This window comes from Dermatophagoides pteronyssinus, unplaced genomic scaffold, assembly GCF_027571235.1.
Source record: "Dermatophagoides pteronyssinus isolate colony J.1.1.1.1 unplaced genomic scaffold, Derpt_VIB-CSIC_2022.12 sq0009, whole genome shotgun sequence".
Classification (NCBI taxonomy): Eukaryota; Metazoa; Arthropoda; class Arachnida; order Sarcoptiformes; family Pyroglyphidae; genus Dermatophagoides; species Dermatophagoides pteronyssinus.
The window spans coordinates 686,851-711,371 of NW_027461533.1; the positions used below are offsets into that span (position 1 = coordinate 686,851).

At 29.0% G+C, this 24,521-nt stretch overlaps 3 protein-coding genes and 1 long non-coding RNA gene across 7 annotated transcripts; 2 read left to right on the forward strand and 2 right to left on the reverse strand.

The window, feature by feature from the left end:
- Window positions 1-14: 14 nt before the first annotated feature.
- Window positions 15-965, reverse strand: LOC142645321 (uncharacterized). Its single transcript, XR_012846485.1, has 2 exons — window positions 767-965; window positions 15-612 (listed from the first exon to the last, which is right to left on the reverse strand). It is a non-coding gene; the product is annotated as an uncharacterized LOC142645321 (long non-coding RNA).
- Window positions 142-4,484, forward strand: bbc (choline/ethanolaminephosphotransferase 1 bbc). 4 transcript variants are annotated; one of them, XM_075821300.1, is made up of 10 exons: window positions 146-277; window positions 349-485; window positions 1,196-1,381; window positions 1,457-1,797; window positions 1,856-2,082; window positions 2,145-2,270; window positions 2,355-2,513; window positions 2,600-2,725; window positions 2,788-2,965; window positions 3,933-4,484. In XM_075821300.1, the coding sequence occupies exons 3-10, from the start codon at window positions 1,302-1,304 to the stop codon at window positions 4,133-4,135; spliced, it is 1,440 nt and encodes a 479-aa protein (XP_075677415.1). In that variant the 5' UTR covers window positions 146-277; window positions 349-485; window positions 1,196-1,301; the 3' UTR covers window positions 4,136-4,484. The 4 variants fall into 4 exon arrangements, with proteins under 4 accessions (XP_075677417.1, XP_075677415.1, XP_075677414.1 ...); XM_075821302.1 differs by lacking the exon at window positions 349-485 and having other exon boundaries at window positions 142-277; XM_075821299.1 differs by lacking the exons at window positions 146-277; window positions 349-485 and adding an exon at window positions 977-1,116.
- A 43-nt stretch (window positions 4,485-4,527) lies between these two features.
- Window positions 4,528-6,695, forward strand: l(3)72Dn (UTP4 small subunit processome component l(3)72Dn). Its single transcript, XM_027346161.2, has one exon. The coding sequence runs from the start codon at window positions 4,528-4,530 to the stop codon at window positions 6,631-6,633; it is 2,106 nt and encodes a 701-aa protein (XP_027201962.2). The 3' UTR covers window positions 6,634-6,695.
- LOC113795813 (uncharacterized) lies at window positions 6,407-23,077 on the reverse strand. Its single transcript, XM_075821297.1, has 9 exons — window positions 22,827-23,077; window positions 22,636-22,729; window positions 22,446-22,575; window positions 8,590-21,847; window positions 8,391-8,525; window positions 8,124-8,320; window positions 7,951-8,056; window positions 7,743-7,880; window positions 6,407-7,671 (listed from the first exon to the last, which is right to left on the reverse strand). The coding sequence occupies exons 1-9, from the start codon at window positions 22,890-22,892 to the stop codon at window positions 6,886-6,888; spliced, it is 14,910 nt and encodes a 4,969-aa protein (XP_075677412.1). The 5' UTR covers window positions 22,893-23,077; the 3' UTR covers window positions 6,407-6,885.
- Window positions 23,078-24,521: the final 1,444 nt, after the last annotated feature.

The window sequence follows — 24,521 nt, forward strand, 5'->3', positions numbered from 1 at the left end:
TTCAATTAAAAAAATTTGCGGGAAAAAAATCTTTTATTTTTAAATTTTTTAAATTAAAAAAATCAAAATAAAATCAACCGTACATAAACAACGTTACCAAAAAAAAAATCCATATGACGTCATGAGCGGCTGATTCGGCAAATGCGACAAAACAACGACAACAACAAATACCAACAAACAAGCAAAAAATCATTCGAAAAAAAAAAAATTTGTTTTGGGTATTTTTTATCAATAATAATAATAAATTACCAAATCAGCACAATTAAATAATTAGTTTGTAAGTGATAAATTTTTTTTGTTTCATTTGTTTGATAATGATTTCATTGTTGTTTTTGTTCTTTTGCAAAGAAAAAATAAATCAATGAAATTTTCATTTACCCAAACCAACGTGTTGTGTGTGTGTGTGTTGATGTATTTGGATTAACCTTCAAGACACAAAACAAAACATTTCTGTTTGTTTAAATTTACTTTTGGTTTAATTTTAGGTAAGTGTTTGTGGTATATTTATACCGGATATTTTCTCAATGGTTGTTTCAGCAAAAAAAAACCACACTATCCATAAACATACATAAATACACACGTGTGACATGAGTATCATTTTCTCTATCTGTTCTGCAAAAAAAAGAAACGATAGATAATAATTATTGCAACAAAAAAAAAAAAAAAATATCGAATGATACTGATAAAGTGAAAATCAAGTGAATGAGTGAGTGAGTGAGGAGGAAAAAAATCGTATGATTTTTTTTCCAAATCAATTTTTACTTACCAGATTTTTCTTTCTTTCTTTGCCCCATTTAGTCATCATTAATATGTAATCTTTATGTGTATTGAATGTTTTAATCGTAGTCTTTTTTTTTGTTCATAAAACAAATAATCATTTATATAGTTTTGGAAGTTAATTCCCATAACTCTCAATTTGATTGATATCATATTGATTTTTTGAATGATAATCCTCATTATTATTATTATTCATTAAATCAATGTTGATTGAATAAAATATTAAATAAATTAAAGCCAACGTCATCATCATCATCATTGTTATTGTTATTAAATTGAAAAAAAAATGTTATCCATTCATTGAAAATCATTCCAAAAAATAGACACTGAAAATAAAATGTAAAATTTGTAATTTTTTGTTTGTTTGCAAATTAATAATTTCTCCATTTTTTTATAATTTATCTGGTCTCATTTATAGATTCATTTGTCATCAAATGTTAATTGATTGATTGAAACATTCTTATTGTTATTGTCATCATCATTATTTACAACAGCCAAATAATATCCATAAAATTGTAACAAAAATGGCCGGTCGATGTAAAACCGTGCTTAATTCTGCATCACATGTTGTTTGTGAAAAGCTTAGTGATGCTAAGCTAAAAAGGTTTTTTGATTTTATTTTGATTTTTATCTGTTATTATTACTAAAACTAATCAATTATTGATTTTTTAACTAACAGGCTAGGTGATCATAAATATTCAGCAACGGGTAGTACAATGTGTGATTGTATAATGCAAAAATTTTGGAGATGGTGTATTGATTATTGTATACCGGAATGGTGGGCACCAAATTCAATGACACTTGTCGGTTTAATTGTCAATGTATTGACTTGTTCATTGTTGGTTTATTATAGTCCGGATGCAAAACAAGATATTCCACCATATGCATTAGTATTGGCTGCCATTGGTTTATTTATATATCAAACATTGGATGCTTGTGATGGTAAACAAGCACGTCGAACGAAAACAAGTTCATCATTAGGTGAACTTTTCGATCATGGATGTGATGCAATTTCTACAAGTAATATATTGAAATTTTTTAATTAGTTCTAAATTTATTTATTTATTTTGAAAACTAGTATTTGTTTCATTATCTGTATGTTTAACGGTACAACTTGGTCATTATCCTAATTGGATTGTTATATTATGTGCTGGTGCAACTAGTCTATTCTATATTGCCCATTGGCAGACATATGTTTCTGGCACATTGAAATTTGGTTTTTTTGACGTAACCGAAGCACAATTTACGATAATAATAATGCATTTAATATCAGCTATTTTTGGTTTATCATTTTGGAGTAACAAGGTAATATTTTATATTTTTTTTCAGTAAATTTTTTTTCAATTATAAAATGATTCTTTGAACAGATTTTTGGTGTTGAACTTAAAATGATTGCAATGATTGGTGTTGCCGGCAATGAATGTTATCTATTTGTACGTGATCTCAAATCTATTCTATCTGGTGGTGCTGGTAAAAATGGTTCAACAGTTGCTGTAAGTTTTCTTTTTGTTTGTTTGTTGTTGAATATTCTTCATTATTCATTATTCATTATTTTCAAACAATAACATGAAAAACAGGGTACATCAATTCTATCACCAATAATTCCTTTAATGTTGGTCTATTCATTTACATTGATTATCTATTCCAAATCGATGAGCAATGCATTTGTCGATTATATTACCATCTATGTTATTACATTTGGTTTTGTATGTGCAAAAATAACATGTAAACTTGTGGTATGTGAATGAATCTAATTTCATATTTATAATTATGAATTGAATTCCTCTAAAAAAAAAAATTATATAATTATTCAAATTTTCAGGTTGCTCATATGAGTAAAAGTGAAATGTCAAAAATGGATACCATATTCATTGGTCCTTTGATATTGTTTTTCAATCAATATTTTAATTTCTATTTTGATGAATTAATAATGCTTTGGGTTGCACTTGTAAGTGTTTTTTTTCGGTTTTCTGATGATGATAATGATTGTTTGTTTTTTTTTAATTTTAGGCTTATATATTATTGGATTTTACTTATTTCGGTTTTTCAACATGTCGGCAGCTTGCAAAATATTTACGTGTCTCTATATTGACAATTCGACCAAAAGAAATGTCAACAAATATTTCAACATCATCATCATTATCATCACCAACATCGACAACAACAACAACAACAACAACGACAAACGGTAGGCAACAATATGGAACAAGGCAACGAACTGGAAATCATTTACGCCGCTGACATCCAATCTAAAATAATTAAAAAACAAGCAAAAAATCGATACATTATTATTATTATTATCTATTTCTATTCATAATTAATTTTTGTTCTTTATATTCTTCTATAATTTTATTATATAATTTCTTCTCTTTTCTGGTTGGTGTTTCATTGAATGTCATCGAATGAGCAAAAACAAATCACACAACACAAGACACACAATCACAATATCTTAAAAAAAAAAATATTCCTCGTTGTTATTTAGTTTGGTGAGAAGATGATGATAATGATGATGATTTGATCATATCTTTGCTCTTCATCAACATTGTCATTGAACTTTTACCTGTAGCCAACTCTATTATTTTATCACTTTTCAAATAATTTCCAATTATCAATGTTTGAATTTTGTTTGTCTTCTTAATTTCCTACTCAATATTTCTTCTAACTTTCTTATTATTAATGAAGTCATACACACACAAACACACATCAACATCCACACAAATGATGAATTTCCTTTCTCTTTTCTCTTTTTTCCCCCAAATGAAGAATTGTTTGTTTTGTTTTTTTTTCTTTTGTATTTTCTTGAAGAAAAATTTTTTTGTAAATAATTTTCTTAGTAGCAAAAAAAAACTTAGAATAAATTTTTTTTTGTCTTTTAACAACAAAAATTGTTCATTGTGTCTGTGTAACTGTAGATTTTAGAAAGAAATTTTTTTCCCTCACTTTTCATCTTTCTCTTTTTGTGGCTGTATCTGATCTTTGATTCGAAAAAAAAACAACAACAACAGTGGTGATGTCAGCGGCAAAATTTTAAATTTTCAGACCCTTTTAATTTTTTTTTTTGTTATGATTTGTTTTGTTTTGTTTGATTTTGATTTCATTTTCGTTTCGTTTTTTTTCATTTTTTTCTGTTTCATTTTTTTTTATCGGGGAAAAAGAAAAAGAAAGATCTTCGTATTCATTATTGGATGATGATGATGATAATAATGAAAAAATGGCCATTATATTACAAAAGGAAACGGAATCATTATTACGAGATTGTTTAATGGAAAATAATCATCAAACAATTCAAACAACCAATCAAAATCCAGCATTTAATGATGATAAAGATGATAATCATCATGTCAAAATTAATTTATAACGATTTTTTCTTTTAAAAAAAACCTGTATAATAATCTTAATCATAACACTTTATTTTATTGCAGTTACGTTAACATGGAAAGATATGATAATGATAATTGGTCAATTTCACCATAATCTAGATGGCACCACTGAGTTCACAATTTTTTTTTTGAAAATGTGCCACTTGATGTCATCATGAAAAAGGATGGCAGCACTACTGATTTTAGAATCGAAACGAGCAAAAAATTTATGGAAACTTTACAAATCTTTAGGACAAGAATGCTTTTTTGTAAATATTCTCACACGTGTTCTGTGTTTTATACAAATTTTTTTAAATTCATCAATTTTAATAAAATAATTTTAATTTATTGTTGTATTTTTTTGCTTCCAAAACTATAAAAGCGTGAGCAAATGTCTCAGTCTTCATGTCAATTACTTACCCATCGAATTCGATTTTTCTATTATGAACCAACATCGATAAATTGTATTGATTTTAATGAAAAATTGGGTAAACTTGCATTGCTTAGGCGATCGGTACGTAAACATAATCCGACAAAAAATGACATGCCAAGTATTATTGAAATATGGAATATTAAACAAAAAGCCTGGTATCTTGAACAAACAATACATGAAGATCCTGATCAATCAAATCTATTGGAAGCAATTGCATGGTCAAAATCTGGACGTCTTTTTTCCTGTGGATTAAATTCCTATCTAAATGAATATGATTTATCAAATGGTAGAATTGCAAGATCTTATTGTGTTAATTCTGATCCAGCATGGTGTATGACAATCGATTCCGATAACGAATTGATTGCTGTTGGAACTGAAAAAGGTTTCATCACTATATTCAAAATGTTTGATGATTGTTTACAATTTGAAAAAAGTGTACCAAAAAATGATAATCGTATTCTTTGTTTACAATGGCATCATCAAGATATGGATTCAACGAATCTATTATTGATTGCTGGTAGTATTGATTTTGTTAAAATCTATAGCTATCGACAAGGAAAATGTATTGATTTTATTCGTATCGGTAACAATCGAATTGTTTGTTGGTGTTTAAAAGTACTCAAAGATTTTACCATTATTACTGGTGATTCTAATGGTACCGTATCATTTTGGAATGGTAAAACAGTTACATTGATTCAATCATATAATTCACATCGTGCCGATGTTTTAACATTATGTAATTCGGATGATGAAGATATTGTTTTTGCGGCCGGTGTTGATCCAACTATTGTTCAATTTAATCGTTGTCATGGTCCACAAATAACTACATGGGTTTGTTCGCATAAACGACGACCACATAATCATGATATACGTTCAATGTTAATCAATCGAAATCTATTGATTAGCGGTGGTATCGATAGTTTTTTATCACAGATTTCTATCAATTCAAATACTTATATAAGTTATCTGACAAATCTTTATCAAAAATGTTCATTCACAACAAATGAACAAAATTCATTCATTGGATTAATGTATGATAAATTTGTTCAAATATGGCGCCTGGGTGATGCAGAAACCATAGACGAATTTGATTCCTCATCATCATCATCATCATCGCCGTGGTCGATGGTTACACGTCTTAAACTTTCGGAAAAAGCAACAAAATTATTGGATATAAAATCTCGTAAACCAATCATTGCATTCGATATGAATTCTGAATGGATAATCTATGCTAATTATCAAACATTTAAAGCTATAAAATGGACAGAAGATAAAATTAAAAGAATCAAAATACTTCATGATCCAATATCTAATATATCGAATATTCGATTAATAAAGGATGATAATGTTGTCATAAGCTATGGTCACAATTTCGATATATTTAAATTGGATAGATTCGGTATTGTTTTGGAATATTCAGGTATTTCTTATCAACAAAAAAGAATCATTCGAATTTTATCAACCGAAAATCGAATGATTATATTAACCGATGATAATAATATTACTGTTTATGATTTGAATCATTCAACATATGATTCACTTTATACAATAACAAATTTTGCTCATCAACAACCATGTGCATTGACAATCAATAATCGAACAAAAACATTATGGTTATCATTTCCAAATTCAATGTTAATCGAATATGATTTAAATAATCAACGACAATGTCGAACATTAATGTTAAATAAATTCAAATCAAATGAAAATGAAGAAAGCCGTAGCTATAATGAACATTGGACAATCAAACAGATTGCATTTACAAAAAATAATAATTCATTATTGTTGGCCAATGATAATAATATCTATATGGTTAACATAAAAAAACAACAAATGATTAAATGTGATAAATATCATCATATTATTGCAATGGCAAATATTCAACATCAAAAACAACAAAAATATCCAAATAGTAATGATAATAATGAAGATGTTGGTGATGGGGATTGTGAATCGAAAAACATTCATAATAATGATGATCTTGTTATTGTAGAGATTACAAATCAGATGATAATGGCTTCATTACCACCATCGTTATTAACGAAAACATATGGTGTATCATAGAGAACATTCATTATCTTATATATTTTTTTTGTATTGTTTGTTTGAATAAATAAATTTTTTTTCAAGAATGTTTTCTTTCTCTCTCTCTTCCGCTATGCGAATCTTTTCTCTTCATATTCATTTCTTTTTCTCCATCTGCGATTGCCAAAGTGTGCCATAGGGTTATATCTTCAATGCTGATTCATTCGGCCGAACATCATTCAATTTATTTTTTCTGAATGTACACGTGGAGGGTTAAAAAATTGTTCAAAATCATGGTTTCATTTGTCGATGTCTGGATTTAGCACTTTTAACTCCTTGTTGTTGCCGATGGTGATGATTATGATGAGGATGAGGATGTGGTTGATAATGATTGGTCGTTGAAATCGTACAATATCGACAAGGTGGTGATATGGGTGTTTCATACACTAGATTTGGATAGATATGGCTACTGCCATTATGAATCGATGAAATAGGTCTATGAGGATTTTGATTAAAACGAGGATGATGATGATGATGATCTCTCCAAATGACTGATGGCATAGAATCTCGAAAACTATGTCTATGGACTAACATGTTGCCATTTAATTTGCTTTTTCCATTCATCAGCAAATTGTTTTTGATCGATAATGAGGCATTACAATCAACAATGTCCATAATCTTGGATGGTGGAGATTTTGATTTCAATCGCTGTTGACGTTCAATTGATTGTCGCCTGTGAAGAATTTTTGCTGTCAATGGTGAATTTCTTCTATCATTACAAAGAGATGCATGTCGATGTTGTGATTGCCATTGAATGGATGATTTTATTGTTTTATTGCTACAATTATTGTTATGATTCACGTTTGTTGACCGTGTACATGGTGACTCACGACATAATGATACCAACATTGACGCATGTCGTTTGATTTGATGTTTAGCATCATGTGCTGTTAAAAATGATGAACGTTTTGAATCTTGTTCACTATTTTTTCTGTTGATCATTGTTTTATCATTATTGGAGCCATCTCCTTGACCATCAAAATCGTTTACTTGTTGATTGGCAAAAGTGACAAACACCTTGTTTGGATGAAAAAAAAAACAATAAATTATTAACTAAAAAAATAAATAAAAATAAAACTAGGTTTTACCTGATCAAGAGTTGTCTGACTAACAGAATAATCCTGTAATGAAAGTAATGTTTGAGCATTTTGTAAAACTTGAAATATATTTGATAAAAGTATTTCGTTTGTTGGTAAATTAAATTCCAACATTGTATGATGATGAGCCTGATATTTGAATTGAATAAAAAAAAAGTTTTCAAAATGTCTTTTAAAAGACAATCATATGTTGTTTTACCCTGAGAACGGATTGAGGAAAATTTTCACGAATAAATTCGATAGCTTCATTGAAATTGCCTTTTATTTCAGACAATCTTAGTGTTATTATGTAACCGGTACCAAATCTGTCCAGTTTGAAGGATTTCACGTTAATATTATCATGATAATGATATTAATAAAAATATTCCTTACTTGTGTTTAAGATATTGAGGACTACCAATACATTTGAATCGTCCATTGACCATAATTGCTAAACGTGAACAAAGAATATCACATTCTTCCATACTATGTGATGTAAGTAATATTGAACGACGATCACGTATAGCATCCTGAATATTTTGACATACATGACGACGACTTTGAGGATCAAGACCGCTTGTCGGTTCATCCTGTTTCAAACAAGTAAAATTAAAAAAAAATGAAAAAAACACACAAAAAAAGAGAAAATTTTTGATTTACCAGCAAAATTAATTGTGGTCGACCTAACATTGCAATAGCTAGACAAAGTTTTCGACGATTTCCACGACTTAATGCCTGTACGGGCATTGTTGAATGCATTTGTAATTGAAATTTATCAATCGATTCTTTTACAAACTATGTAAAGAAATAAAATAAAACATAATGATGATAATGAATTGAAAAATAGAAAATTAATTACCTTTGAAACTTGATGCCTTGGTATACCTCTAAGATGTGCATAAATAGTTAAATGTTCAATCGGTGTAAGAAAACCATCCAATGCATCAGCTTGTGGACAATATCCAATCGATTCATTATGATAATTATTTGCTAATGCTTCACGTATATTACGACCATTAAACATTGTTTCACCTGTTGTTGCTTTCACTTGTCCAGTTATTATACGAAATAATGTAGTTTTACCGGCACCATTTACACCCAATAATCCAAAACATTCACCTCTTGGTACTGAAAAAGTTATATTGTTTACAGCACTACGATAGCCAAACATATTTTCAAACAATTTAGTAACATTAAATACACGAAGTATATCGGAACTTGGTGAAGTAACACTGTGGCTTGATGATGAACTTGTAGTTGATTGACAATCAGATGATACTTTTCGACTTGATTCCGGTGAATTACAAGATGAATTTTGTACAGGTACTGGAAGTCCAAATGCCATATGAACACGACGTCTTTCATCGGCAACATCACTATCTTCATTTTGATCATCTAATTGATTACCGATTCGGCTAGGCCCAAATGATCGACGATGATTAAATTTAAAAATGGCACTAATTTTACAAATGAGATCACATTCAATAGCTAAATTGATAATAAAAAACAATAAGCCTTGTATGGCAAAAATAGTAAAATGACGTCCCAACAATTCGTATGAAAATGGATTAACATAAGTATCTTGATCGAACAATGTAAATATATCGGCAAATAATTGATTACGATGAACATCAACAATACCACTTAACAATAAATATGGTGGTAAAAATATGGCAATCTTTTCAAACCATTGATATATAGTTGGTGTAATTTCAATCAATTTAAAAACATCGATCATTAATCTCATGACCATAGTATGAATTCCAATAAATAATGATAAACAATAGATTCCCATGAATGCAATACTTGGTTCATCGAAACATTTTTCCATTAAATAAACCAAATTAATCATAGCCCAACCGAAAAAGAATAAAAGTGTTAATATAGCCGGTAAATTCAAACGTGACATATAAATTGGCAATCGAAAGAAACCAATAATAGCCGATGCAAAACCAATAGCAATGATCAAAATGGTTAGATCCCAGAAAAGGCTTGATAACCAATACAGTAATGGACCAACTCCGAATGTTTTTTGCAGATGTTTTTCTTCACAAATTCTTTCCCGTACAATATAGAAAACAAAACTGGTTGGTATGAAGATGAAACCAACCAAAATAATAATGGCAATACCAGCATCACCAGCTTGTTGCATAACTGATTGATCACCTAATTGATTAGATCGTACATGTAATGGATGTGAATAAGTTGTTATTCGATATGAACTATTTGTTTGACCGATTGCTTTTAAATTCGCACGAAGTAATGCATTGTTAATAGTATTCAAATATGAAGGCATTGTATGAAATCCATTATTATCATACCAAACTTTAACAATTCTTCGTTTAGGCATTGTAGTTCGCTGTTGTTGTGAACGTATTGAACGAAAACTCCAACCACCCCAACGACGATCCATAAATTCTGGTTGTGTTCGTAATAAAAATTGATTTATATCAATCAATTTACTTAGATTATAAAACCATCCATAAGCATTTTGTCTAGGAATCGGTATAAAATGTGACATTGTATGAATATCATGAAAACAATCAGGACATTTACATGATGATCTTGAATTACGATCCCATGCAGCACCTTTCAATGTAATTAAATGTACAGGTAATGGTGATTCAAATTTATTCTTCATTATTGGACATTTAGCTGTACGCCATTTATCACGTGGTTGTAAACAATCAACTGTTTGATTATCATTTGATTCTAATAATTCTTGCTCGAGCATTTGAAATTTTTCGGTAAAATTTCCATGTCTTGGATGATTATGTAGAAATGAAACAGTTGAATGACCATAAATATGTGGTACTAATGGTAATGCTGGATCCGGTGCAAATGATGGTTTAATCAATGTCATAGCCATTGCAAATGCAATAAATAAACAAGGCAGAAATAATGTACAAAACAATAGTTTCCAATCACGTATCATATGTAGAAAACGTTTTTTGAATAATGCATATAATTGTCGAGATTTTAATCGAATTCCCGAATCCATTTGAATATCCGATTGAACAGGGTTGTTTGTTGAACATTGATTCATCATTGTATCAGTATTTTGACTATAAGAATTAGCTTGATGACTTAATCGACGTGCAACAGCTAATTTTGCTTCATCAACAGGCATATTAAGTTCTTCAAGACTACAAAGTGTTAGGAAAACTTCTTCTAATGTTGTACTTGTTACACCATAACTACCGAATCCAAGTGTTCGTATATTTGAATCAAGACAACGAAAAAATGTTGAATAATCATGTGCAATACCATGATCATCTAATTGTGGTAATGAAAGTATAACCTGACCATTATTATCTTCAACAAATGAAGCATTCGGTATAAGACATTTAGTGAATGCCATTAATTTTTCTACTTCACTTCTTGGACGAATCGTAATACGGCTATCAAAACTATTAACATTAGATTCTTCTTCATCGCCATGTTCAATTTGTTGTAAATTTGTAAATGAATCACAATCAAGTAGATCACCTTGTCTTGAAACTGTTAATCGATAACCACATCCATATTTAGATTTAAGTAATAATGGTGAACCAATACACAGTAATTTACCACGATAAATTACAGCTACTTCATCCGAAAGTATATCTGCTTCATCCATATGATGTGTTGTCAATAAAATTGTTCGTGATCGTTTCTGTTGTACAATTAGATCCCAAATTCGTCGTCTTGCAACAGGATCAACACTGGCAGTTGGTTCATCCAAAATAATCAATTTACTACCACCAACAAATGCTAATGCAACACAAAGTCTACGTTTTAGACCACCGGATAAATGTTTAGCCATTTGATGTTGTAAATTCCATAGACCCATATTATGTAGAATTTCATTAACATCATTTTCGATTGTTTTAGAATCTTGTAGTAAACCTTTCAATTCGGCAAAAAATAATAAATGTTCACGAACAGTTAAATCATCAAATAATGTATTATATTGTGGACAATAACCAAGTAAACGTCTAGCATGGCTAAAATCATCCGGTATTCGATAACCATAAATTGTAACCGTACCGGATGTTGGTGGCATTTGCCCGGTAAGTACATTGATAGTTGTCGTTTTTCCAGCACCATTTCGACCTAATATGGTTGTTATTTGACCTTCTTTCAAATTAAGATTTAAATTCGATACAGCTATATGTTTAGTTCGATTACTATGTTCATTGTAAATAACATAAAGTCCATTAATTTCCATACCTAATGGATTTTGACTTATAATCGATGATGATGTTGATTGATTTGATTGTTGACTTGCTTTTCTTGTCAATGTTGTACAATCTATATGATGATTATTATGATGATGATGTATAGCTTTTTTCAATGTTCCTGAAATAGTTTTCAATGTACCATCAGCAATCATTTGATTATCATCATGATTAAAATTAAAAAATGCTTTACTACTTAATGATTTCCATTCATCAGGATCAACAATATTAAATGCATCATCATTTTCCAATGTAATCGATGTATTATCTTCATCATTTTTTATTCGTTCATCATGACAATCATTATTCATACTGTATGGTAATAAATCTTTATGATTCATGTGGCCAGCGTTACGTAGCGTAGATGTTGGTGGTGTATGATCTTCACCAAAACCAAATGAACGTAAAAAATCATTTTTCCAATATGAAAATGAAAGGAAAAATAATGCCGGATATCGTCGAGCATTATTACCGGGTGGATGTACATGAGAAATATACCAGGCAATAATAAAATAAATCAATGAATCGATAGCCATCATAATGATAGCTGTACCAACATTCATTGTATCACCTTGCATTGGACTATGCCATAAATTATTCCATTGCATACCAACACCTTGAACTTCAAATCTTGTCATATACATCATTCCAAAACAAAATGATGTAGACATCGATAAACAGGTAAAAATTTTCTGCATAAAACTCATTTCATTTTCCAATGTTATGGCAACCATAAACGGTAGAAATGAAGCTAAATATGCAACAATACCGGATAATGCTGCAATGGTTGCTGTACGAAAAAATGAACTAATCATATAGCAAAACATCAACAATGATACATTGAATACCATAAAAAACAAAAACAATAGTATCGGATCAGAAGCTGGTATTAATTGACCAACGAAAAGTAATAATATTGCACAAATAGTAGCGAATGTCATTATTGATATACCCAATATGAACCAGGTTAACCATGCAACACCAGATTTTAAACCCATAACACGCATTACTTCTTCAAGATGTAATTCACGTTCAAGTACATGTTCACGAATCAGATAGGCAATCAAAAATATCCATGCCATTGTTGTAATCAATGGTGCTAATGATCGAATATAATTTCCATATTTATCACTACCATAACAAAGATATGGTTGTTGTTGTAAATGTACTTCTGGATCAATAGGTAATCGTTGTTGTTGATTAGTTTGATTAGTTAATAATGCCATTATTGAACGATCAATCATTTCTTGTATTTGAACAAAACCATGCATATATTGCATATCATCAAGATAATGATCACGAGGACCTGGTTCCCAAATACGACTTTTTAAAGCTTTGGTTGATGGTACAAAATCAATATCGATTCGAATCTTATATTCAATATTATTTGGTAATGTATTTTTATCCAAATAATCTTGCTGTTTTCCAACAAATACAATTCCGGCTATAAATTGATGAGACCGGGTTAAATTCCTGGCCATTTCTTCTAATTCAATTTCATCATTAACACCAACAAAACGATCAAATGAAGCACAATTAGCAACTTGTCCAATCAATTTAACAATAGCTAAAATATTTCCCGATTTGGTTAGTTTTTCAATCAAACTAAATGTATCAAAATCAGTGAATAGACCATCAGCTTCACCATTAATAAAAACTGATTGTATTAAATGTTTTACATGATTCATACGATTATTAACATCGGATTGATGATAAAAACTTTCTAAACTGGATAATGTTTGTGCCCATGCATGTAACATTTCAACCATACGTGGCATAAATTTTAATGTTGAATTCATTTGGCCCATTATCATATCGGTAAAAGGTGCTTTTGGTGTGTATAGAATTTTGCCGACTAATATTGGTTTCAAAAAATTCCAAATAACCGGACCACCTTGAATTTGCATAATTTGTCGATAACCATCCAAACAGAAATCCGAATTGAAAACATTTCGTTCATTTGTTGATAAAATTTTCGGTTGTTCAACTTTAACTTTAAGTAATTTAATTTCACGATTCAAAGATGGATTCGATCCACCACAAATAATTTTTCCAATCAAATCTGATGCCATCGATAAACTTATATTATGTAAATTTGTACGAATGATTGATTCATCCAAATGATCAAATGATGTTGTCATATGTTTAATATATGATTTAATATATGGCATTGCTTCGGATGATGATTTAATTGCATTCAATGCTTTCGGTATTTGATTGCTTTCAATTTTAGCTTTTTTCAATAAACTATTCTGTATTAGATTAACAATATTATAAGTTAAACGACGTATAACTAATTGATTAAGGATTTGATTATTGAATTTAAAATCTTCAGTTACACTTAATGTACAGAGAACATTGGTAACAAGTTGTTTATTGTGAATTGTTGTTGTTGATATTTCATCATCACCATTATCAGCATGATCATTAACCAATGGTAATTGTAATTTTAATTCATCAAACAATAATGTTTGATTACAAAAAGCACTTGAATCAAAACGAACACGTGCAGACATTTGTATAAATTCACTTAAATCAATCGATGCATTCATTATCTGTTCAACTAAATGTCGATCAATGGCAAGATTTTTTTCCAAAAATATTTTAACATTATCAGCATTGACCAATAGATCATGAATTTGATATTTAATCTGAAATAGTCCATGTTCAGCTAATTGTTGTAAACTTTGTATACCATCCAATATTCGATTTAATGAATCAACAATAGCACCTTTATGAAATTTTGGTGATAATTTTTCAACAGTTTGTTTGATTGTATCATAAAGTTTATTAAAATTTTGTGCTCTTGTCATCGATACAAATGATATTAAAAGATGATTAATACCTTTTTGACTAGAACTTTCACCCGATTTAAATGGATCAGTTTGTTGTTGATGTATGATACCCATTTTATTACCAATATCAATTAAAACACCAGATGTCCACATTTCAGTCAATTCTGGTATCAATACATCATTAATCCAATTTGAACGTGCTAATTCTGTTCGTTGTAATCGAGTTAAACGATTTGTTATAGAATCATGATCAATAACAGCCATTAAAGAATCAATAATTGGCATCAGTTGATCACTATTATGACATAAAGTATCATATAATGATTCTTGTTCATTAATATCCAAATTCAATTGTGTTTGATTTATTGTTTTAACAATAATTGGTAGATAATTATTTTTTGAATCTAAAAATTTAACCGATTCTTTTTGTTTACAAATCATTTCTTTCAATGCAATATTACTAAAATTATTCCATGAAATTGCATTAACATCCAACATTGAATCGGTTAATAAACGTATAGCTTGTTTTGCACGTGATCTTGATAATGTTGATATACGATCTAATGTTGCATTTAGATATTCAGAAAGATTAACATCATTTCTTACAATATCAGTAATAGGAACATATGCCGGTACTTGATTCAATATGAAAAAACTAAATGTTTGCCATAATTGTCGTACATTATTCCATGATACACCTTTATTTTCATGTGAAAATTTATCGATTGTTGTTAATAATTTGTTCATAAAACGTACATATCGTAATGAATGACCAAGCAAAAATGTATTTGATGATTTTGTCGATGCTAACAATGAAATAAGACGACGTTTACGACATGATTTTAATTCTGACCAAAATTTACTGCTATACATTTGTTGAAATATATCCTGGCCAACATCAATCCAACGTGAAAGAAAACGTAATGGTGTAACACATTGTTGACGATATTTTGTCGAAGTTGTTGATTGTTGAGAATCATCAACAACATCATTAGATGATGATGATGATGCAAATACGGCCAACATATTTTTCAAATCTAAATGATTCGATAGATATGTATAGGCTTGGTCAAAATTCCAACCAGGCATTTCACACATAACAATTTTCATATCCGGTGCTTTTGGATGATATTCAAATTCCTTGTCCATCATTGTATCATCATCAACGTTTGATGATAATGTTTCATTATTTGTTGATTGATTCATTTGTTTATAGCTACAAATGTATTGATCAACAGTATCCAATAATGATGGTACTGATCTCCAACTTGTCCATAATAATTCTTTAAATGAAATTGCTGTTATTGTACGATTATTCTGTTGAGTTTTAGCCAAAATTGTTTGAATCAATATATCACCAGTACCGGCAACATTTTCAATTGATTCTAATTGTTTCAGTTTTAAAAACCGTATAACATGATCTAATTTTTGATTATTTTTATCACTATTATAATCGAGCATACGTGCAAGTACTTGTGTTAATTTACCAATACGTTCACGTATTTTACGATGTGATATAAATTTTGGTCTTGGTGATGCTTTAATATTAAATAAATTTGATTTAAATGTTAAACTATAAATCCAATCAGATGGATGATTATGACATAATAGTAAAAGTAAATCATTAAAATCTTCATCAACAATAATTGGTGAATTATCACGATGATTACTGAAATTATTTAATGTTGGACAAAGTTCATCATGCAGAATACCAGGATGTTGTGCAAAATAATGACTTATATGACGAATCCAACGAAGTTGACGAAATGTAGCAAATGTAATAAAATGATTAACTTCAGGAAATATTAAATTCGATACTGTTGATGTTAACAGTGATGATAATGTTTTTTTAGGTGATTGATGTGATGATATTTTAATTGATTTATGATTTGTAATCCATTTCATATCTGGTTGTATTGGATAAATAGTATATGTTGATTGTAATGCACGAAAACTATATGCAAACATTTCAGATGTAAAATATGTTAATCGATAAAATGCTTTCCAAATTACATGTTCATCAGCAAATGAATCGATTAATTGAAATGCTCTCATCAATGTTAATGTTCGACCACTATTTGGATATGGACTAATTTCTTCTTGCCACCATTTAAAAAAACGATTCCATTGTTTTTGATCTAAAATTGGTGGTATCATTTCATGATCATTATTATTATTATTAATGGATTTATGAAATTTTATTGATTTTTGAAAATGTTCCATTAATGATTGTAAATCATTTGAAAAACTTTCAGCTTTTATTGATGACCATAAACATTTTGAAATTGGATTAATATTTCGCCAAAATTGTCCGGATGATTTTCGATCACATAAAAGTGTTTGTAAATTACGTAAAGCGAAAATTATTTCATTTGCAGATGATTGTGGAACAATGGCAAAAACTTCTTGAAATTCTTGTTCATTTTCAATATGACAAAAACCGCGGCGATAATTACCATATTTCATTGACATTTGAATATGATTATAGAATTTTGTTTGGCTAAGAAATGTATTCAATCCAAGTGATGATAATGTAAATGCTGAATTAAATGTAGAATATAATGCCATTATATCGGTTTGATTGGCATATATTTTCGGTACAATATCCCAATTTAAACCTTGTAAAGGAATTGTATTTAAACCACATTTTAGATGAACAATTATTCGATGTATTGATTCGATTGTCGAATGAGATAAAATTTCTTTGAAAAAACCTTCAATCATAGATAATAATTTTGTACCAAAATTATCTGAATGATCAATTAATCGATTTAATTTTGTTATAATTATTTGCCAATCTTCTGTTTTAAGAAAATCACGTTTATAAACCGGATCATTAAGGATAAGATCAATAGTTGATCCTGTTTCTTTTAATAATAATCCAATTAATTCAGAATTACTATAATTACTTAAGTAATGTTTAGAATGTCGAAACCATTGATTATAAACTGAATTAAAATCCATTGAACAAATTTCATCTTTAGCTTTATGTGATAATGATGATATTTCATTATCAACAATAAAATATTGACTAATTGGTGCACGACAAAATGAACGCCATATAGAAACTGTATCAAATTTATTATGAAACAATCGATTTAATCGTTGTCGATCCAATATTATTGTTTGTAAAATAGTATCGGTTATTGTCAATAGATGACTATCAAGCCAATCAAGTAATGAATCTAATAGATCTATTTGTAAATGAATATCATCATCATAATCGTTGGTGTTGTTTTTGTTGTTATTGTTCGAAACAGTTGATCGAAAATGAATACCACCTAATTTATAACGTTGTCGTAAACGAACAGGTAATTCATTTAAAGCATAAATCAATGCCATCATAAGATCACGTTTTTCTTCATGATAAATTGGTAGTTGAGAAATTTTACCATTTGTAAACCAAATTCTATACAATTCTAATGATATTGATTGCATAACATATGTGAAACGTTTTCCACGAAATTGTTGCATTTGATTCATACGTTTTAATACTTTTTGTATGAAATGTTGTCCATGATTATGATTAGTATTTGTTGATTCAAATCGTGATAATAATTGATTCATAAAACGTGGTGAAAATTGACCAAATAATGTTAGAAAACGATAAACACTACGATAAGCATCAACAAATGATGATTTATTTGATAATTCAGCTAATGATTGTGTATACCAGGTAAAATTTAAATGATTCGAAGTTTCAATCCATTTTTTAGGCATTGTTAATTGAAAACAATTTGTAAATTGTTCGGGTAATCCACATAGTGTTTGACGAATATCTAAATATAATGAATGATTTGTATTGAAAATATCTAGATTTATATTTGAATTACAGATAATATCTTGTAATGATTTTGCATTTGTAATTTGATTCATATCACCCAATAATAATTGATTCATAATTAATTCAATAATTTCAGCTATATGATCACTTAAAAATAAAATTTGATTATAACTTTTGTTGGAATAATTACCACCACCATTATTATCTATATCAAATATTCGACATTGATTATTATTATGAAGAAAATTCGTTAATACTTGATTAAGTAATTCAAGTAATTGTTGTAATGAATAGCTTGCAAATTTTGATGAAACAAAAAAACAACGCCATTCTTTATCATTAACAACAGGTGCCATTAATATACCGGATACACCATAATCACAAATCTGGCTAAATGTTTCATTTAATGACATATAACGTATAGCAAATGGAGTGAATATATCACCAACATATGTAAATAGACCGGCCATTCCTTGATTATAAAATTGTTGAAATATTAATCGTGCACGACCAAATGATTGACGAATTGATGAATCAAGTCGGTCAACTTCAGGAAACCATATCCAATTATTATCGGCAAAAATTAATTTTTCAGCCGATTCTTTAATCATCGATACACTGTGAGCAGCTTCAACCCAATCTAATGGTGGTACATGTTCATAAATCATACTTAAATTATTTGATTTATTTTGTAAAACACGAATAAGTGGTGCACCACGTGATTGATTATTATTGGGTGATATTAATTCATCAATAATACGACCATAATCACCTTCATTCATATGATATTGATGACATAAAAAATTTTCAACTGAATAAATTTCTGAACGATATTTTTCATTTTGAATAGCCAATAAATCAACAATACTAAAATGATTACATGGCCAATTTGACATGAATGCATTTGATAATTGAAATATACGTTCAACAAAACGTGGTAGATTAAAAAATAATGTATCAAATATTGAATCCATTAACACAGGTAAAAGATGAAGATTTTTATGTAGAAAATAATGTAATGTTGGTGAACCCATTGATAATTGTTGAACATTCAGTGCTTCATTTTCAACAGCCTGATTAATTTCATCAATAACCAGATTTAAAATTTCATTAATAATTATATTTTTACGTTGAATATGAAACCATATTGGTGAATTCATAATACGTTCAGGTGTAAAACAATTTGCTGTTAATTGTAATACACGTGATGAAAGTATAATTCGATCAAATAAACGATTACGTTTCCATACATATGACATTTGTTGCATCATTGATGACCATGCATTTGCATTCACTGATTTTGTAGCCAAAAGATATACTTCCAGCATACGTGTTGTAAAATTATTCCAAAAAACAGTATCATCATCAGTATTAGTAGTGCTTGTTGATTTGTTTTCCATTGTAGAATTACCTAATGCGGCTAATGATGATGATAATTGATTTGTATCATTTAATGCTGATAATGTATAATAAAGTTTTGCTAGAATTGGTGTTGATTCTTCAACATTTTGTTTCAAATAATTCTGGCCAAAAAATATACAACCTAATTCTTGAATACCTTGTAATGTACCAATATCTTCATCAACCATAACAATAATTTCACCAGTTTCATCATCAATATTCTTAATAAAAACTGATTGAAATTGATCAAAATCACACATAGCATGTTGCATATCAAAACATTTCCGTGGTAATGTTCCATTGTTCATCGAAGCAATCAATAATTGTACTAATTTATCAAAATAATAAATTTTATCTTCATTCAATGCACGTGTAAATGCACCACTTAAATGTTGTAGCATTGAATCGGCAATTCGTTGTACAAGATTAAACAATGGTAATACAAGTGGTTGAAATTTTTCCGGTACAATTGAATTGAAAAAATTTGTTAATGCTTGAATATTTTTTGGAAAATTAATAATAAATTGTTCAATATTTGTTGATGAAAATTGTTGTTGACCATTTGAAGCGGTCATTTCTAGCATCATTTGTAGACCTTGAAATGCATTCAATAATGAATTCCATTGTGGTGTACGGGTAAATTTTTCTGCACCATCAATAAATTTATCCATATTGGCTAAAAGTTTAGGTAGAAAACGTCGACCTAAACTATCGGTTGGATAATTAGTAGCAGCAATGGATAAAAGATTAACATTAGCCGTTTCACTAGTATCCAAATCATCAATATTATGTAAAATTGTCATTTCTTTATGTTCCACGGGGAATTTTGAATCGTTTGTTAATGAAATTGTTTCATCTTCATTATCAAATGAATAATCATCATCATTCAAATCAATAGTTTCATCCGTTGACGATGATAATGAACCAATAGCAGTATGTGCAATAGTTTTCAATGAAGAATCATCCGAATCATACAAACGCATTAGATATTCAATACGTTGATTTTGTCGTTGATTTTCAAGTTGTTCATTTTCATCACCAGAACTTTTGTCACCAACACCATCACCAAAAATTGGTTCAATATCATTAACTATTTTCAATAATGTTTGAACATCTATTTCACCGGATCGTAGTACATCAAACAAACTAGGTAGATCATAAAGCCATGATGTATTACGAAGAGCTGTCATTGATGGAAAAATATTTGCCTGATCTATGGTTGTAATCATTGAACGAATATTATTTAAATGTTGTTGATGTTCATCAAGTCCAACTGAACGAAAAACTAATGATAATTGTTGAAGAATATTAACAAAATCGATATTATCCTGTACGAGATCAAATAGATAGTAAAGATCTTTTTGTTCAAGTAGACAAAGATGTCTGGATAAAAAACGTATATCATCAGCAGAATTTGGTCGATTAGGAATGATTAGAAATTTTTCCAATTCATTATGATCACAGATAACATCACGAAATGAACGAAATGATTGATGATTACCACTATCCGAATGAATACCGAAACGCATTAAATTTAGATGTGCATTGACTAGGATATCATAGGTTCGACCTTTTGAATCCTTTTGTATTGTCTGATTATGATCGTCCCATGATAATGATGGTAATGATAATGATGCGGATGATGATGAATGTTCAATGACTAAATCCAAATCCGGATAGAATGGCACTAATGATAATTCTAAACGATTTAATTGTTGTTGTACATGTTTCCAACCGGATGAACGTAACATTGAACGTAATGGAAAACCATTTTCCAATAATCTTTGTACAGATGGTATTGATAATGTATCAATTATGGCAGCAATTAAACGTATACCTTTAGGTAGATCATTGATTACGTTTGTTACATTTTTATCCGTTAATAATGGTAATATTTGATCAACAATCAAATGAATACTAAATATGAATGAATGGAGGGAAAAATCAAATAAAAAATAAAAAAATTGAATTAGATTTTAAAAATTCAAGGGGCGAAAAAAGCTATGTGGCTATTTTAATCTAGATATTTTCAACCCAAAATTTAAAAAAAAAAAAAACATAATGTCGGCCATACGACCAGACGATTGCTAATTATAGATGCTATGATTATACTATAGTTATGTATAAAAAACAAAAATAATAATAAACCAAAATGTTTATCGGGTAAAAGTTTCACGTATAACACACACAACAAACAAGCCCCTTCATGATGATGTGTATCAGATTGAATTACTGTTAAACATGCATACACAATTAATTAAAAATGAAATCTTCAATGAAAAATTAATTATCAAAAACAAAAGCCGAAACAAAAAAATTGAGAAAAAAAATTCTAACAAACAAAAATGGGAACAACTTTTTTTTTGAAAAAATCGATTATTTTAAAACTAAAAAAAAAATTGGGTAAAAGGTGAGAAAAACAAACAAACCGATGTGCGAATAGAACCTCAAGAATAGTGTCAAGTGTATTTGGTTTTTTCTCTAATCAATAAAGAAAAAACAAAAAAAAACTTACGTTGCATTTGGATAATTTGGCACTTCCTCATATTGTTCACGATTCAAACATGGATTATCCATTGAACAAATATGTGATTGTAATAGATTAACTAAACCAGCCGATGGTAATGCTTTAGCATTATAATAACCTTTAATAAGAAATTATTTTAGATTTTTAATCCTTTTTTTTTAAAAAATGAAATACATACATGTTTGAATGAATGTTGGTGGAAATTGCCATCGTGCAATCAATATGGTAAAAAAAACAAATGCCGGCCAAAATAATTCAAGTATTAATATTGTCTTTTTTTTTGGGGGGAAAACGGGAAAAACAGAAAACAAAGACAAATTCAACAGATTAGATTTTCGTTCATGTTGTTCGTGTCATTAATCAATTTACCGGTTGTCGTCGTCTTAATAGAATCTTGTGTCGTAATAAAAGACGTAATTGTTTGAAAAAAGCCATCTTTGTTTGTTACACTTGAAGAATATCTTTAAAATGAATTTTTTTGATTTACAAAACAAAACACCACAATTTGCTAATCACCATTATTATCAATTATGAAAATATAACGAATCACACACACAAACAACACACACCAACACACTTCTTTTCACAAAATCAAAAAACAAATTTCAATAAATTTAAATGAAAAATTTCAAAGGTTTCAATAAACTGAGAAACCGGATGATGATACAAAAGAATTCTATGTTCAAATGATTGTTGTTGTTAATGTTCATAGGTTAAATTTGTTTACATAGGAAAATATTATGTAATTGGACGGAAATTCTTTCGTTCCGGTCAAAAATAGTTTGCAAATATGACATGACATTTACTAAAAACACACACGAAATAAAATAAAAAAACATGAAGTTAAGATGTTGTTATTGTGGCCATCAGGCCATCTTCCAAACGATTGGAGGGAAACTAACCTTAGTTAGTTAGTTAGTTAGTTAGTTAGTTGTTTTACATTCTCGGATGTTTGGACATTTGGTTGTTGGATATCTTTTTTTTTCTCGCTAGATATAACTAAGGATGCTTAGCGTAGAAGGTAGTAGTGGTGGTAAAATGCGGTTATTGTGCATACACTCTACCTGACTACCTACACAACCACATCGTCAATCATAATTGTTTACTATTATCATGTTTGAAGAAGAAGAAGAAAAAGAAAAAACTAACGGGACAAGTTTTTCATTTCCCTCAAGATAATGTTGTCGTTATCTGTTCAAATGTAATCTATTGAATACATCATTCAATTCAAACCATATAGCCGTTACTTTGATTTAATTTTGGTTTTTGGGTAGGATAGGTTGGTCAACCTGTTGTGTTGAGAATGTTGTTTGGCCGATAGGTCGATATCGGTTATAGTTGTTGTTTGTTTGTTTGACCAGTGAGAGCATCTTTTTCTCTCTCTCTTTGCTTTTCTCTAACAAGAGAGAGAGAAAGAAAATTGGTAACTGGTATTCAAGAGTATTGACCAAACATAGGATGTGTTTGTGTTTGTGTGTGTACATTTCAATTAATCTATGACTATGATGATCATCAACAGCAAAGATGATGATGATGATCAGCTATGTCATGTTAATGCATTTTTTCTTTCTTCTAGTATATGATTCTCATCACAAAGAATGATGAATAAAAAATATATTTAGTTAGTTGATTTGGACATTTTTTTCTTTTCAAAAAATCTAGCTTAAAGGAATGTTTATTTTGTTTTGATATACAAACGAAGAAAATTGCTTCCTTGTCTTGATCTTAATTTGATGCTGTTAAATAAAGAAGAAGAAGAAGAAAAAAAAATTGAATGTTTTACATTTGAATTGCATCATGATGATGGATAAACATAGTGCATGATTATCGTCAGAATTTTTTTCTTTTTAATTTTTTTTGTTTAATTACATACCTTTTTTATAGTCAAATAGATCGATATGTATTAATTAAGAAGAAGAAAATATATTTAGCCATTTTTTTTATTCGTGATATAGGTATCAAAATATATCAATCAATCAATCAATCAAATAAATCAATCATCAATCATCAGCAATAATAATGCTTGAAGCCTTGTACAGGGATTGTATGTTAATGAAAAATGCT